At 29.2% G+C, this 17934-nt stretch overlaps 6 protein-coding genes across 6 annotated transcripts; 2 read left to right on the top strand and 4 right to left on the bottom strand.

Moving 5' to 3' along the window:
- Window positions 1-151: 151 nt before the first annotated feature.
- On the top strand, window positions 152-814 carry DFA_07767 (uncharacterized protein; the record flags this gene model as incomplete). Its single annotated transcript, XM_004355211.1, has 2 exons — window positions 152-154; window positions 227-814. The coding sequence occupies 2 exons, from the start codon at window positions 152-154 to the stop codon at window positions 812-814; spliced, it is 591 nt and encodes a 196-aa protein (XP_004355263.1).
- A 49-nt stretch (window positions 815-863) lies between these two features.
- On the bottom strand, window positions 864-4331 carry DFA_07766 (uncharacterized protein; the record flags this gene model as incomplete). Its single annotated transcript, XM_004355210.1, has 9 exons — window positions 864-872; window positions 926-1514; window positions 1593-1882; window positions 1976-2298; window positions 2376-2712; window positions 2783-3287; window positions 3383-3473; window positions 3508-3556; window positions 3801-4331. The coding sequence occupies 9 exons, from the start codon at window positions 4329-4331 to the stop codon at window positions 864-866; spliced, it is 2724 nt and encodes a 907-aa protein (XP_004355262.1).
- A 101-nt stretch (window positions 4332-4432) lies between these two features.
- On the bottom strand, window positions 4433-6098 carry DFA_07765 (uncharacterized protein; the record flags this gene model as incomplete). The annotated part of the gene is made up of 3 exons (XM_004355209.1): window positions 4433-5014; window positions 5065-5310; window positions 5400-6098. The coding sequence occupies 3 exons, from the start codon at window positions 6096-6098 to the stop codon at window positions 4433-4435; spliced, it is 1527 nt and encodes a 508-aa protein (XP_004355261.1).
- A 58-nt stretch (window positions 6099-6156) lies between these two features.
- DFA_07764 (uncharacterized protein) lies at window positions 6157-13364 on the top strand (the record flags this gene model as incomplete). The annotated part of the gene is made up of 8 exons (XM_004355208.1): window positions 6157-6171; window positions 6371-6394; window positions 6730-7221; window positions 7297-7403; window positions 7475-7619; window positions 7777-8719; window positions 8779-12248; window positions 12309-13364. The coding sequence occupies 8 exons, from the start codon at window positions 6157-6159 to the stop codon at window positions 13362-13364; spliced, it is 6252 nt and encodes a 2083-aa protein (XP_004355260.1).
- Window positions 13365-13483: 119 nt separating this feature from the next.
- On the bottom strand, window positions 13484-15318 carry DFA_07763 (uncharacterized protein; the record flags this gene model as incomplete). The annotated part of the gene is made up of 4 exons (XM_004355207.1): window positions 13484-13500; window positions 13643-14660; window positions 14724-14944; window positions 15006-15318. The coding sequence occupies 4 exons, from the start codon at window positions 15316-15318 to the stop codon at window positions 13484-13486; spliced, it is 1569 nt and encodes a 522-aa protein (XP_004355259.1).
- An 803-nt stretch (window positions 15319-16121) lies between these two features.
- DFA_07762 (peptidase S28 family protein) lies at window positions 16122-17794 on the bottom strand (the record flags this gene model as incomplete). Its single annotated transcript, XM_004355206.1, has 3 exons — window positions 16122-17139; window positions 17232-17386; window positions 17450-17794. The coding sequence occupies 3 exons, from the start codon at window positions 17792-17794 to the stop codon at window positions 16122-16124; spliced, it is 1518 nt and encodes a 505-aa protein (XP_004355258.1).
- Between the last annotated feature and the right edge of the window lie 140 nt (window positions 17795-17934).

Below are 17934 nucleotides of genomic sequence, written 5' to 3'. Positions count from 1 at the left end.
CAATATTGTTCACCCACTTTTTCGAAAATTAAAGAATGATAGTAACACCATCACTTTGTTTATCAATTATTTTGATCCATATAATGATCACTTACCTATTAATAAATTCAATTTTTTATTTATAAATACTTGGGTAATAGAAAAAAAACAAATGGTAAAAAAGAATCTTTCATTTTTAGAGTACAAAAAGTATAATTCTAATAGAAATCTACTTTTTTTTTCATAGGATAAGAATACAGATTCAAATGCAACTCATAATCTTTTTAAACATCAAAGAGCAATGCTTCATGATGTGATGCAAATGAACATCACATTGGAGAAAATTTATGTTGATAGAGAGGATGAACAACTCAAAAATATTGCACAACTCAAAGAAATGAGAGATAGAGAGGACGAGCAACTCAAAAAAATTGCGCAGCTCTCTGAAATGAAAGCAAAACAAAAGGATTTCTATCTATCTGAAATCAATTCTCTTACTATTCACAACAAACTATTAAAATCTAAACTAGATTTTATCTATGGTGAGAATCTAGAGAAAAAGGATATAAATGAAACTATCAATCTGGAAAAAGAATTAAAATCGATTTTGGAAAAAGTGTCCCATTACAAGGACACTAAAACAAAAGAATTACAAAGCAAAGTAAATCAATTAGAAGATAGTTTAAATTGTATCATTTGCTCTGATCAAGAGAAACGTATTGCATTTCTTCCATGTCGACACAAGACACATTGCATAAGTTGTTTTGATAAACAACCACCAGAAACATGTCCACTGTGTAGAGGCAAAATTGAAAACTCCATGGTACTCTATTAAATATTAGTCGCTACTCTGATGCTACTACTTTTATAATTGTTTATTTTGTTTAATAAATCTATTATTATCATTGTGATTTTCATTAATATCTTGATAGATATTTTTTTCTACCCTACTATTATTATTATTATTATCTGTACTTTGAATATTATTATTTTTAGTATTTAAATAAATTAAAATTGAGGATAAAACAAATGGGATGATAATGACCCATTTAATAGTTCTAGCAAAATATAAATTAAAAGAGTAGGATACAGTGTCTTGGTAGCCTTGTCCAAACTTGTTTGTGAGCTCGACTCGTAGTAGATTGGGATAGGCACGACCGGGTGTTGGCATTGTCAATTGCTTGAGTCCAGGTGTATGGTAATTCGATACACTAATGAGTCGATTTGCAAAATAGACAGACAACTTGTACGAATTTCCAATTGACTCGTTGAATTGTGTGTCGACAATCATAACGTCAATAGAAAATTCGCTGCCGAGAATGTCCATCGTTTCTGGTTGTCCAGGTTGCTTTACAATAACAACACCTTGAGACCCAGATGTAAAAACATTCAATCCCTTGTTAAATGATTGCTGTGCTTTTAATGGATGGTACGGTGAATTGGTTGTAAATATATATATATTTCCATAATATGTCGTAACCAATAAATTAATTTTACCATCTCCTAATAAATCATCTGCCAAAACCATGCTTACTCTAAAAAAATAATTAATAAATAAATAAAATATTTTTATATTTAATTGTTTTTTAATTTTTAATTTTAATTTTACATACGAACTATCACCAATATCTAATTTGTTTGCACAAGATTGTTTACCATCAATTGAAAATAAAACACCGTCACTTGTATGAGTTATAATTGATAAACCATTTCTACCATTCAAATCAATGTCCAATGATAGATCCACCAACAACAATGGTGAAAGAACCAATGATTTTGTTTTAATGGGAAAGTCTACCAATTCCTTTCCACTATCTCCACTCCATGCATAAATTGCACCGCTCATTGATCCAAGTACTACATCTAATATTCCATCACCATTTATATCTCCTATTGATACATGCTAAAAAATAAAATTAAATAAATATAATTAAATAATTATATTCTTTTTGATCGATATTTTTTTTTTGTTCTTTTCTTTTCATTTGTTTCTTACACTTTCAGTCATACCAGCAAATCTATTTTCCCACAATTCATCACCAGTATTTGAGAAACAAACTAAATTACCATTTGAATCTGCAACTATAATTTCTACATTTCCATCCTTGTTTAAATCTTCAACCACCACTTGAGAATAGATTGAATCCAATGGCAACGTTAAACTTGTAATTGGTTTACCACGAACATCCAAAACATAAACATACCCAATCGATGTACCAATAACAGTTTCCAACATTGAATCACCATTTACATCAATCACTGTTGGTGTATTATAAACATATCCACTAAATGCTTTAAAATCAACTGTTAAATCAAAATCTAAAATAAAAAATAGAAAATAAAAAAGAAATTAATTATAATTGAATTCATTAACTTGATTTTGTTTCTCTTCTTACGAGTTTGCCATTTAATTTGTAATTTATCCAAATCAAAACAAACAATTCCACCTGCAACATATTTATCTAGTTGAACATCACGATCTATTTTTGAACGATGAATTGGATCTGAATAATACTCGTGATCGAAATAATAAGAGACAGAGACAATCAATTCATAGTGACCATCCAAATCGATATCGGTAATGACTGGAGTCGAAAGAATATGTCCGTCCACCCATACATGATCCATTGATTTGTTTGAATACCTCTTATTCATTCTAATATAATCATCATATTGTTTTGAATATAATAAATCTTCTTTATCTTGTAATAAATTTATATTTAATTTATATTTCTACAAAAGAAAATAGAAAAGAATTAATTTATCTTTATCTCTTTTATCTTTTTGTAAAGAGTATACATACTGATTCATCAAATATATCATCATCTTCTTTTTTGTTTGAGTTTTTAATATTATCTAAATCATGAAGAGAGAATGCAGAATCTACATGTTTACCACTAATACCTTCATACCAATCTTTGAGTACTTTAAGAGGAGGTATTTTGAGTGTATTGTTGAGAAGAGGGAATCCGTCACGACCAATAAACAATATCTCTCCTTCACGTGTCGATACTACCACTTCATTCTTGCCGTCACCGTCTATATCGAAAAGAAGAGGACTTGAGGCAAAGGTAGAGTCTGGTGATATGAACGGCCATCCTATTGCCATCTCTCCTGTCCTTCCACTCAGTACTTCAACATAGCTATTAGAATTGACCAATACAATATACTTTTTACCATCACCAAATAGATCTGCTATCAATGGTGTAGATGATATCGATGAATGTGTATCTAATGACCATTGTAAATCTATCGATTGTTCTTTACATTCAAATTTTGAATTAACTCCTACACTTATATCTTTTCCACTATAAGTAAATAAATAGGTATTATGATTAGTAAGTACTCTTGATCATTCTTTCATATCTCTATCTCTCTCTCTCTCTTTGTCTGTCTCTCTTACAATAGTACATCTTCTAAAACGATTGGATGATTATCTCTATATTTGTTATCAATCACTACTATTCCTCCATCCTTTCTCTGATCATCATCACCTGAACAAACAATAATACAAATAAGAATAACTACTACAAGAGTATATATAGTATGCAGATAAAAGTGGTTGTTCATAGTAGTACTACTTTAATATAAAAAAAAATGATGAAGATGATCTTCAAAACTTGATTTCTTTTGTATTTGTATTTTTTTTGATGTTAAATAATTATTTATTTATTTATTTATCTCAGAATCCAAGCAAAGTTGTTTGGATACTTTTCAAAGAGGAACTAAAATAGTGGTAGTAGGTGGAAATCAACAAAAATGGGTGGATGAAAGAATGTTATCAAACTATTATCTTTTCTTTTTTTAAATAATGTACATACTTTAAGTATTGTTAATTGACCATTCATGGCTGCAAATACCAAAAATCTTGAAAAATCTATTCCTTTCTTTTTGTGTAAATAGGCCATCATGGTTGGACAATCGATATAACTGTCAACAAAAAATGTTTCGGAATCGCCATCACTGTCCCACTTTTCAGTTTGATAATAGGCAACTGAGAAACGACCCTTGGTATATGACGATATGAGTGCCCTTTTATCTGGTCGTAATCCCATCCTATACAATAAATCAATGTTTGACAAATATCTAGATGACCTTTGAAACAGTGTCTTTACTTCCTTTTCAATTGGTAGTTGTTGATCAACGTAATAATAGTGATAGAGGAATGAAAACATAAAGAAATGGTGGAATCCATTCACTTTTACAACCAAGTTTGGGTCATTTTGTTTGGAGAGAATAGATTGTAAAGGTTCGAGGTATCCATGTAATGCAATACTTGATATTAGATCTTCAACACGATACACAAATTGATTACTATAGTTGTCGGTGGTAAAGAGATATTGAGCTACCATAGGATACCCCAATGAATATTGTAGAAATGAAGTAAATTGAGCTGCTGTAAAGAGATCATCAGAGTATGATTGACTTAAAGTCAAGAGATATTGAACGATTTCTAAATGACCTGTCTACCAGCTTCAAAAATGGCATTTCTGATACATCCAACAGTAGTACTTTTAGTAGTTGTATTTTCAATTAGATATTGTACAATATCTAAAAGACCGCTAGAACATGCATATTCTATTGAATCTCTAGAGAAACTTTGGTGTGTTTGATTTTGATGTAACCATTTTACAACATTGATATTACTTGTAGCTCCAACATCCATTACCTTTTGTGTAAATAGTTTGGTATCGTTGATAGTGTTGTCTATCCAAATTAATACATTTAAATGACCATTGATAGCTGCCAATTCAGCAATTTCATTAGAGTATACTCCTCCTTGAGAATAAAGTAATTTTAATAAATCTAAATCACCCTTTAAACTAGCATTGTCCATTTCTTTGGTTGTACAAGTCTGGATAATTGATAAATGAGACTCTTTTAAAAGTTTAAATTCATCACTGCCATCACCAGTTTGGTAATCACATAAATACTCAACTACTGATCGATGACCATTCTCAGATGCAATAACCAAAGCATCTTGAATACACTCTTCATTTTGTTTAATATTTTGACATAAATACTGTGGAAACAGCTCATATTAGTAAGATGAAGTTTATTGTGTAATACTAAAGTTATACATACAGTTACACAATTAAAATGACCATTTTTTGAAGCTAAATTCAATGCATTCTCACATCCTTCAGTACGATTCTCTGTAAGGTATTTTATGATATTAACATGTCCATTTTCAGCGGAACCATCCATGGCTTTAGTTGTACACAAATAATCATGTTGATGTAAATATTGAACAATATCATAATGTCCATTGGATGCAGCCATATCTATTGCCTCTTCCGTCCCTTCTTCTTTTGTATTCTCTACAAGAAACTAATAAAAAATAAATCAAATAAATGATTAATCTTAATTGTACCAGTCATGACATGATGATTTTAAATTCTATTTGATTATATACATACCTTTACACATTCAAAGTGTCCATTTTCAGATGCATAATTGATTGCTCTCTCTGTTGAACCTTCACTTCTATTTTGATGTAACCATTGAACTAGAGAAAGGTTACCTACTTTAGCAGCATTATCCATTACTTCAGTTGTAAATATAGGGATTCCTTGATTATCGATTGAATGTAGCAATTGAATGATCGACAAATGACCATTCTTATTATTTGCAGCACCTTCAACAGACAAATTTGAATGAATAAAAGTATTTGGATATCTTTGATGAATCATCTTTAATATATCCACCTTTCCATGGATTGCGGTCTTGTCTAGATAATCACCAACAAAATAGACATCAGGTGACCATTCAATAAGATGTTGTAATGTGTCAACAGTTGCATTTGGATGGGCTGCATACTTGTTGATTGCTTGATATCTAATATACCGGTTGATCTCTTTACAATCATTGGGTAGATAATGTTTAACAAAGTGCCATGGTAATGCATACCTTGATATCATTCCAATATCCCATAGTTTGATTATATCTCTTCCTTTGTTATACCTTTTTAAATATGATGATAATATCGAACGCAATAGACCGATTTGATTGAATATCTCTTTTCTGATGACTATTGATCTAAATAGATCAATGAAATTAACTCTTTTTGTTAAAGATGAAATATAATAGTTACTAATACTAGTATATACGTTTGACATCTCTCTCTTTTATTTAGCAATCTTCATAAAATTATTTGATGCATTTTTTAATGTGCGCATGGCTTCGATGATTGTTTGGATAAAATTTAAATTTATATATAGTATATTTACAGAGTTAACAATTAATATTAATATTGATGGGTGAACAAATAAAGTCAAATGACAATCGCGATGTTAATGCTTTAATTAATTACTCTAGGAACTATATGATTTGCCAAATATATTTAATATTTCGATCATCATTTCTGCTGTCATCATTAAATATTTGTTAGAACAACTATGAAAAGAAAATAAAAGTAAATACTACTTGCAAGCGTGAGAAGTATCAAATATTAGAAAAAAATGTTCACCTAAATTAAAGAAAAATTTATTTATTTTTATTTTTTAAAATAAAAATGACATACACGAACGACGAAAAATTATACATACCAACCACCATTTGCAGATCAGAGGAATAGATTGTTCTAGAGAGTGAGAGCAACGATGGAGAGAAAAACAAGGAGGAATATACATTTGTCTCAGGTATGCATCTAGAAAGAGAAATATATACATACTTTTAAAAACTTAAGTTAACATTCATTCATTCATTCATTGCTATGCTATAACAATGTAATAATAATATTTATTCTAGATTAAAAAGAGTAAAGATCAAGCAGAGAATGCAGCATTAGCACTATCGAGTAAACAACAACAACAAAATGTAGTTGAAGATCTTACACATACACTCTTTATCGATATGATTACATCATTGCGTCTAAACGATATAACAAGAGCATTGCAATCGATGATTCATCTTGTGCGTAGTGAAAAGGAGTCCCCCAAACAACCACAATGGTCGCATCTACCCAACTACCAACACCCAGTCTTTAAACCACTCTTTAACTACCTCGCATACTCTCCAGCATGCTCTGAACTCTTTCACATCTGGGATCAGTGTAATGATAAACCTCAAATCTACGTTGCCATCAAACCTGTCCTATTCGAGTTGTTAGCTATCATTATCACTGTCAATGATAGACCTGGCCAGGTCACAGACCATCAAAAAAAGAAGACTGCAACTAGTACAAGTACAAAGACAAATACAAGTAGTGCTATTGTACAACCAATCAATTTAGCTGAATCAGTAAGAAGAAGAAGAAGATTAAATATAGAATGAATATATGTGTGCCTAACTTTTTGTTTCTTTTTTCTTTTGTAGATATTTGAAAATAGAATGAATGAATTAAAATCAATTATAGTTCAAGGTATACATAGAGGAGATGGAGAGAGTTCAGATGTACCATTGGTGATCAATACGTTGAGATTGTATACATCGATTATTGGACATTCGTTGAAATTGGCTAAACTCATCATATCCATCTTTCCGTTTGATTCAGAGGGGTTCAACTCGATTCTCAACCAAGTGTCGACGGTGGGTGCCTATTTGACGGGCAGACCGTTTGCACTGAGACTGATGCTGGCGTTTATCAAACACTCCAACTCGAGATTGACCAACACCATCATCTCGAAACATTTCAGAAAGTATGTCAAGCACATGAACTATGACCATTACAACATTGTGTGTGATGTGGTTGAGACGCTCGACCAGTATGTCGTGAGCACACCATTTGCCGACACGGGGCGCTACCTGTCGCGTCACCAACGTCTCACACTCTTTAACAGCGAGTTTATGGGCAAGATTGGTACGGTGTTTGACGGTATCGAGATACCCGACGACATTCGATGGTCGATCGAGCGGTTCATCGAGAATGTAGTGACCAAGCATGAAAGTGGTATTGCACCACTCCCCAGCACATCGGCATGGCACTGGTTCAGAGCAACCGACACCATGTCCTCTGAAGCAAACGCCATCTCGAGTTTGGTGAGTCGACTCAACACCACTCGTTTCCAAGCTCACCAACAACTCTACAATGTCACCTACGAGTCGTGTCCAGAACTCATCCTCGCCACCTTTAACCCACTCCTCACACAACCAATCCAAACAGCCACACCCAACTACTTTTACATGCCAGATACATCAAGTCTTTTAAAAGAACTTTCTCTTCATATTCCATCATGTCCTTGGAAATATAATCAACAACAACAACAAACAAATATGACTCTTAGTAGAATAGCAATTCCAGAATCACCAAACATTTTATTAAATATGTTGGTTCCAAAGAATATTGCTAATTTTGATTTAGCACTTAAAGCAAAATTACCATTTGTCACATATACTCAGGCAACCATTTATCTAATGTATATGCGTCGTTTAAATGCTGTCATTTCAGAGATGACCTCTGAACTTGCATCAAAGACACTACCAGTTGATCGAAGCCAATTCCAAAGTTTCATCAATGACCTAACATCGATGGCCAAAGAAAGAATCATCCCAATTACCAATTTCAAGTTAAATGCCACTACTTATAAAGCCAACCCACTCATTTTTGGTGTATTCATTTCCATCCTCAATGAATATGTCAAATACATTGCACCCAATGAAATGATCCCCCTCTCTCTTTTTGACCTCAAATACCTCTTGGAATCTGATGCTCGTGTTCAAATGGATTTTATTCAATTGGTTTCAAATTCAAAATCTTTTCATAATCCTACTTTAGTTTCTTCAAATTTAATTAATAATGGTAAAAAAAAAAGAAACAAAAAAGAAAAATAGAAACTTTATTTATACTTTTTTATTTAGAATCAATATTAAATTTAGTTTTAAGATTATATGAAAATTGTAAATTGAATGAATTAAAAACAAAATATCATTCATTGATATTTAAATTGTTATCAATTAATAATTATTTCCTTGGAATGGATCATGAAATTGATATTTGGATTGGTGGATTATTCAACCCTACCTATAGTGTTGCAGAGCAATTGGATAATATTAAAATGTTTGTTGGATTGGTTCAAGAAACTGAATTGCATAAATTGGAATATGTCGATATTTGTCAAAGAGTTTCAAATCTTGTTCAACCACATCATCTAAATGAAATCATTGTTAGTCCTGTCCTCCTCTCTTCATTGGTTTATTTAAATAGAAATCTTCAACAACAAAACAAAGATAATAATAATAATAATAATAATTCAGCACTCCAACAACATCAATCACTTTATTTGGCAGGATGTATTTTACAATTGGCATCTATTCATTCAACTTTTATTTTATCTTTAATTCAATTAATCAGCAGTAGTGGTAATAATAGTTTAGCATCAAATTTAATGTCTGGTCAATTCAAAGGAATTGATAAAAATTGTTTAGATTCTTTTTTAAACAATAATAAGAATAATCCACCTTATTTGGCTACATTAAATAATTATATTTTAAAAAGAGCAAATTGTCAACATTACAAAGATCTGGGAGTTGTTGATATTGAACAACTTTGGAATATCAAGGATAAAAAATTCAACCCTTCAATTGATATTTTAAATAGATTTATGCAATCTATTGATAATGGAAATCTCTTTTCCTTGTCGATTGATAAAAAGGAAATGTATTTGATTTTACAAAAAGTACCGGTAACCATCATCCTCTCCCATCTATTAATAGAATCATCTGATAATATTCAACAATTTTACGATTCAATGCCACCAGTCAAACAATTCATCAGTCAATCCATCAACAACCTTTCACCAAGACAAATGACCATCGTCTTGCCAATCCTCAGAGAATTGATTGAAAAGGAAAATAATCAAGAAACTATATCATTTTATTTTGATATCATCTCTTCAATCTTTTCAACTCTTCTCGCTACTCGTGCAAATCTTGCTTTAAAATTAATTGATCAATTTATGTTATCTAATTTTATTCAATCAAATATTTTAAATCAAAATTATTCTTTTTGTAAGAGAACAAAACAAAACAAAAACAAACTTAACAAAACAAAGTACTTATATTTATTTATTTTTAATTTTATTTTAGATATAATAAGATTAATTACATTAATATTACATTTTAACAAAAATATTGAAAATAATATTATTTATGAAATTGTAATTAAAATTATTAATCAATTTAAAAAGGATGTTGAAATTGATTTGGATGATGAAGATTTGGAAGAAATGAAACCATCAATTAAAGCAATTCAATTTTTAATTCATTATTTGGATTATAATAATTGTCTAAGTATTTGTAATATTTTGGTTGATACAAATAATAACAAAAAGAAGAATAGTAGTAGATTTATTTCTAGATTATTATGTTTGGCAGTTAATTGTTTATTACAAGGAAATGAAATTAAAAATAGTCAATTATTTAATCAATTGGTCGAAAATTATAATATTAATCTCAATACCTTGATTGGTAATTTAATATTAAATCAAAACATGACAACTACAACCAAACAATTAAATCAACAAGAATCAAGAATCATTTTTGAAAAAATTATCAATTCTCTCATCCAAAATAGTAATAATCAAAGTTGTTCTAGTTTGATTGATCAAACTATATTACATTTATTGGTACAATCAATTTCAAATCCACAATCATGTTGTCATTTTGATATGATTACAACTATTTTTAATAATAACAAATATTTGTCGACATTGTTGGAGAAATCTGAAAAGTTTAAATCCGTCATTACAACTGTATTGATATTATATTTAAATCAATATCAATTGGATCAATTTATCGGAAATTATTCAAATTCTTTGACAAGCTTGGTTAATGGTTCAGATAATCAATATTGGATATCAATTATTCAATCTATTATTGTTCATGGTATAACTTTACCAAATCAAACAAGATCAATAGTATTGGAAAAGATCAAATCTTCTTCTTCTTCATCCTCTTCTTTATCGATTTCAAATTTGGTAGGAAAATTATTATCATTTACAAAATATGATAAATTGGAAACTATGGAAACTGATATTAAAACATTGGGAATTGAATTGTCAGCAAAACATTTAAACAGTTTTGATCATCATTATTTAAATCAACTCTCTTCATCTACTTTTGGTCAATTGAGTGATACATTTTTCACGAAATTGGCTAATCATACAACCAATATTTCAACACTTGTCCTCTTTGTATCTATTCAAAAGGAAAGAAATCAAAAACATATTCAACATTTTATTGAACAATTGGTTGAAAATTTAAATCAACCAAAATTAATCTCTCCTTCACTAGCAAGATTAAATGTTGTTTTGGATTCTTTAAACCAAAATAATAGCTCTCAAACTGTATCAATCAATTACAAGAAAATATTTAAATTGTTGTTTAAACAACAATCAATCAATATTTTTAAAGATTATATCAATTATGAAAACAAGGACAAACAAGTGACTTATCAATTGGCACATTTATTATATAGTTTGTATAATGGTGACCCAAGTGAATTGTGTGTAGACAAGAGTCATTTTGACAATATTATGCGAGCCTATGCAGGTACACTTCACCCAGTTGATGTGTTGCTCTATCGTATAGTCTATTTACACGAAGTTCATAATCCAGATTTGAACGACTCTACCATTGGTCTATTTGGTGCCAACTATGACAATCATACAATTGGTGTAGATTCCTTACTGTTGACTGGATCATTATTAAATGAAGAGATTTTAAAATTCACCGTTACCAATTATCCCATCAATGCAACTATGACCATGACCACTGTCATTCCACTCTTGGACCAAAATTTCAAATTGGAATCAAAATATCCATACGATCCATCATTCCTTTTGCGTCTATTCAAAAGTGTATTGGAAGATATTAAAGATAAACAATCTTTTTTGATGAATGGTCCTGGTTCATTTATTATTAGTTCTCTCTCTAGTTTGGATAATTTAGTTAGAAAACATTCTATTTCACTCCTATCTACAATCACTAATAGAGATAATAATAACAGTAATAATAGTAATAATAATAATAATAATATTAAATTCATTTCACATTCAGCCAAATCAATTATTAGTCATATTACATCACTCTATTCACATTTAAAACAAAATCCAATTCCAACATTTTATTCAATATTTTATATTCGATCACTTGAAGCAACCAAATCAAATGTTACAAAGGAATTTGATGAAAATGTTAAAAAGGGTCTCTATGATTATTATCAACTCAAACCAACATCTTTTAATATTAAAAAATTACCTTTAATTGATTATAAATCATTTATTGATAATCCAATATTAACTAGTTGGATTTTAAAATTATCAATCAATGTAAGAAAAAAGAAAAAGGAAAAGAAAAAGAATATATATTAATTCTTTTTAATTTTTTAGATAAATAATAAGATTGAAATTAAAGAATTGATTTCAATGTTTGAATCTATAACATGTACAATTGAAATTAGATCGTTTATTTTAACATTGTTAACATCGATTGCAAGTGGTAGTATTGGAGGAGCAAATCATTTGGTATCAAGTGAAATTATTTCATGGATTTCAAGTCTATTGACTAATCGTAGTTTACCAAGTCATCATTTTGATCAATTATTAGATTTAATAACCGAATTGTTAAAACATTTGGATTTAAATTTATCAAATCAAATTGATTCCATTTCAAATTTCTTCTTGATTCATTTAAATCAAATGAAAAAATGGGAAAAGAATGAATTGAAAATGTTAAATGGTTTATCAAATATTTTACAAAATCATAAATTATCATCAACAACAAATCAAACATCAACATTTTCAATTTCATTGGAATCTATTGAAAATTTATTACAACACCAAGGTCAACAAATCGTCGACGATTCATCATTGATTAAAATTGTTACATGTAATCCAACAGTTTATAATATTGATTTATCTTGTACAAGTAAAGATAAATTAATATTGGTTGTAAAATTAATTGATACTATTTTATCAAATACAATACAATCAATTCAAAGAAGAAGTAGTCCCACTACTACTACTACTACAGATTCAACAATTGATCAATTAGAATTGATTGTATTGACAAGTCAATGGATTGAAAAATTATTATTGGCAAATCTTGGATTATCAATTTATATGGATTCAAATATTTCAACAAAATTAATTTCACTCACTCATTGTCATCAATCAATTTTAAATCAACAATTATTCAATAATAATAATAACAACAAAAAAGATATTGAAAGAATTAATTTCAAATCAAATCAAATTATTGTTGGTTTGACAAATTGTATGGTTCTATCGACCTATATTAAAATTGGTAAAAAACTTTCAAAAGATGAAATGAATATTATTTTATCTTTACCTCGTCCATCAACAACAACAAAAACAACAAAAAATAATTCAATCAATCAATCATTATATAATCAATCAATAACAATTCTAAAAAAATATCTCTAAAATAAAATAATAATAATTTACTTTTACTCTACCTTTTTTTTATTTATTTAATTTTAATTTTAAAATTGATTGAAGGAATAAAGATGAAATTATAAAACCAAAAGAACAGATAATTCCAATTAAAATTGAAAGAGTACTTGTAATTGATAAATAATAAAAAATGGAAATGAATCCACGAATTTCGGTATGATTAAATAGGAAAATGATTGAATATAAAAATAAATAAATTGAAACGGACCAACTTGATAATAATGATTTCCATTGATATGATAATTTACTATTATTATTATTACTTTGTTGTAATAGAAAATAAGAGATGATAATATTTGTTTGAATGACTATAATGATAAATGCAATCAATTCAAATGAATGGATTAATGCAATGTGAAATGATTTGTAAGCAAATAAATAGGATAACGTCAATTGTGCATACATGTGTAAAGATAAAAATGGTAAAATCCCTGCCAACAATATTATTAAACTTGTACTACGATTTGTAGTAGTAGTAGTATGACTATTATTATTATTATGATGATTAAAAAGTTTAAAATTAAATCTAATATTTCTTTTTGTTGATAGATAATAACCAAGATTAGAAAATGGTATACAAAATATTGATAATATTGAAAGTGAACCGAGTAAACTTTGAATTGAATCTAATAATAGACTTGTAGTATTGATGGGTGGGAAAAATATTCTACTACCAGTCAATAATCCAATCAATATAGTTGGTAGTGATAATGAATAAATAATGCTCGGAGTCTTTTGATCAATATTTGGATTTGATCGAACAAGATAACCACCAGCCATTATACCACCACCAATTGATGCCAATGGAAATGTAAATACAATTACATTCATTACATGACTATCTTGAAATTGTAATCCAATCAAACAAGTAAAAACAAATACCATAAATATTATAGTAAATTGAAATCCAATTCCCAAAAAACTTGAAAATAATATTAAATCTTTAATATTTAATAAGAAAGTAGTAGTCGTATTGTTCCCATTGCCATTGTTGATACCCATTTCTTCATCGTTGTTGACAATTTGAGGTTTTTTTCGATTTGAATAATAAATGATACCAATTGGTATAAACAATACAATAATTAATATTATATTATTAATTGCAGATACTAATTGCATTATATTATCTGTATCCAATGTAAAAGATCCCAATCGATCATTAAAATTTGAAAATGATTCATACCATTCAACTGAATAACTAAATGTTATATTTAATTTTTCTTTTAAATAAATTGGTTTTGTTCCTACCAATGTTATTCCCACAATCTAGAAATAGAAAATAAAGAGTATTAATAACAAAAGAAGAGAAAGAGAATATATCAAACCTACTTGATGATCATTATGTAAAATTAATAATTTTCTATTTGAAAATAAATAATAACCATCTTGTTTATCTTTATCTTTATCTTTACCACCTAATCTACCAATCATTGATAAACTATCTAAATACATATGATACATGTATTCATTATCAATTGCATCTATCAATTCATTTTTATTTTTTGAATTGATTGTTGTATTACATATAAATTGTGGTGATTCCATTGAAACTATAAAAAGAAAGAGATAAGTTTAAAAAGGTATAAAATAGAGATATATGTTGATATTTACCACCAAATAAAATAGGTAAATTACTTGATACTAAAGGAGTATGAGCCAAACTATCAAAGAATAAACCTTTTCTAAATTGATTACTATTATAATCGCTATCTGCTGTTAGACACCATGATTGAAAATGATCAAATGACCAAGACTTTAGAGGGTTTCTAAAAGGTCCTATTGAATTATACCACAATGTAACCTCTTCACCATATTGATAATAATGATTATTTTCATCTCCTCTTGTGACAATGATTAAACAACATAATAATGATAATAATAATAATACTATTGTTGTTGTTGTTGGTCTGATACTCTTTTTCATATTACATCTAATATATATTTTAAATATATCTAATATCTATCTATCTTTTGAAGCATAAGCAGCATATGTATGACAGACAGGCAAAAATATTTTTGGTATAGTTTTCTTTCGTTTTTTGTTTTTAATTTAATTTTTTTTTTTTTGAACTTCTCGCTCTCTTTTTTTTTTCGTCTCTTTATTCAATTTTCTTTACACTACAACCTGTTTCCAATTTACACCAAAATAGATATGTTTAAGTAATTACAATTTTATAGTCGCATACACATTCTAGGCCTAAACAAAAAGCCGGACCATCCATTTATTTGGAGTGGTAAACTATCTATACCTGTTATGAAGTCCCTGGTTGTAGCCCTCTTGCAAAAGAGAATTCTGTTATTGGCAGCTTCATTTCAAAAGTATATGTGTCTAGGATGACTCGTAATATTGTAATACAAAACTATTGGAGCCAATGTTATCACTTGTGCGCAGAGATTGATAGACTAGGTTTTACATGGTACTCATGGTATGGGTTGAGTGTCATTTTTGTTTAACAACAAACAAAATATACCATAGTTTTTAAAAAAAAGTAAGTAATTTAAAAAAGAAAATAGTTGTTTATTTATCTCTTTTAAAACTTTAACTAATCAACCTTTATTCATTCTAAATTTAGATCTTTTTTAAACATTATGGTATCTTTTTTTTTTTAAAACCAAAATGACATTCATTCTTGTACTCTTTTTAGAGGTTGTCTAAAGTTGTCAAACAAATAAATAAATTAAACTTTTACCTTTATTTTTATTTATTTAAATTTACTATTTTCTTTTTTAATTCTTTTTTGATTTTAAGATACTAGCTTGATTTGACCATTTAGTAATTAATTGAGTTTCTAAAGCACGAGCATTGATGACTGATTGTGGGTCTTGAGGACTTGGCATACGAAGATCTAAATGATGAGCACCACCATCGATGAGGACGGCATAGATTTCATTACCATTTTCAATGACACCACCAGCTCTCCAAGGATCCAAGATACCATTACTAAAGACAATGTTGCTAGATTGAACATTTTGACTACCACCATAGTAATTGGTGATCCAGTAGGGGTCTGGTGTGACACCCCATTGTTGTTGACAAGATGTGATGAGTGAGTCGAGGTCAAACGAAGATGCTGGGAACATGTCTTGTACACCATTGGATGACATGGGCATAACCATTTCAGTACAAGCTTGGTAATCCCAAACATCGGATCCAAGAGCACCAGTTGTAAAAACCGATACATTGTAACAACTACCAGCTTGGCCCGAACTATTGTAATAGATGTGCAAGACTTGGAGTAGAGCTTGAATATCATCTTGAACAGGTTCCATGGCAGCACAAGAAGCATTGATTGGCCAACCTGGCATTGGTTCAAGGAAAGCAGCAGGGTAGGGGTAATCGGCCATGGCCATATAGGTCAAACCCGACTCTATCCAATTGACGAGATCATCGACACTTTGTACACCGCACAATGAAAACATCTCGCTCAACAGCTCATCACCATTTGGCTTTTCGGCAATCTCTGAAATCTCTGTAAAAGCTCCTCTAATACGAGTGGCACAGCTGCCATCGGCCGAGGTTTGTGCAAAATCATTGGTTGCAATTTCATTAAATCCTTCTGGATCGGCTCCAGTGCCAAGGAAATAGAGAATCGGTGCTGATGCTGCCAATGCACCATCAACAATATTTGGATATTTCATACGCATCCAACTTGCCAACATACCTCCATAACTACCACCAACTGATATAACTGGACAATTTAATCCTCCTAAATCTTCTAATACTTGAGGTATTATTGTTGCATAACTATAAAAAAAAAAGAAAGAAAAAAGAGAGAGAAAAAGTATATTTGATAATTAATTTTCTATTTTCTTTTCTATTTTCTTTTTCTCTCATACTCTGCTAAAGCTTGTTCACTTGTACAATATTGAAGATTTTCAGGTACAGTTGATTCATTACCAAATGGTAAAGTTTGACCATAATAACGATGTTCTGCAAAAAATAATAATGCTCCCAATTCTTGTGCTAATACATTTGTTATAAATTGTGAATTCTTAAAAGAACAAAAAAGATAAGTATGATATAATCATTTCTTTTTATTTTATTTTTTACATACTTGATAAAACCAAACAATATCACCTTCATTACCAGTATAAAATAAGATTGGACCATTACATTGAGAATCATTTGATGATGGTTTATTCCAATAGGTATCAGAGATTAGATAACGTTGTGGAAAGGTTTGTTGAGTTTGAAAGTTGAAATGATCTAGTTTTTGAATGTAATAGTATTCTGAAAAGGGTGGTGGTGATGGATCATTCTCTTCTACACCTTTAAATTCTCTATTCTTGTTCTTTTCACTATAATATGGGTATGGTGATTTAATCTTTTGATATAATTGTTCTTTTGATGAAACAATAGATACTACTATTGTTAATAAAACAAATAATAATAATCTCATGTTTTAGAAAAAAAAGATAAATAATAAAAACAAAAAAAAAAAAAGACACCCCAAATTAAAAAATCTACTTCTTTCGATTTTTCGAAAAAATAAAAATAAAAATAAATAATAAAAAGTAGGGTTTGGGTATTACTCTAATC

This window comes from Cavenderia fasciculata (assembly GCF_000203815.1).
Source record: "Cavenderia fasciculata unplaced genomic scaffold Scf_ET2XIPL01COFD4-5, whole genome shotgun sequence".
In the NCBI taxonomy this organism is placed as follows: domain Eukaryota; phylum Evosea; class Eumycetozoa; order Acytosteliales; family Cavenderiaceae; genus Cavenderia; species Cavenderia fasciculata.
Note: the sequence above shows the minus strand (reverse complement) of the source record. Positions and strands in the feature narration are given on the sequence as shown.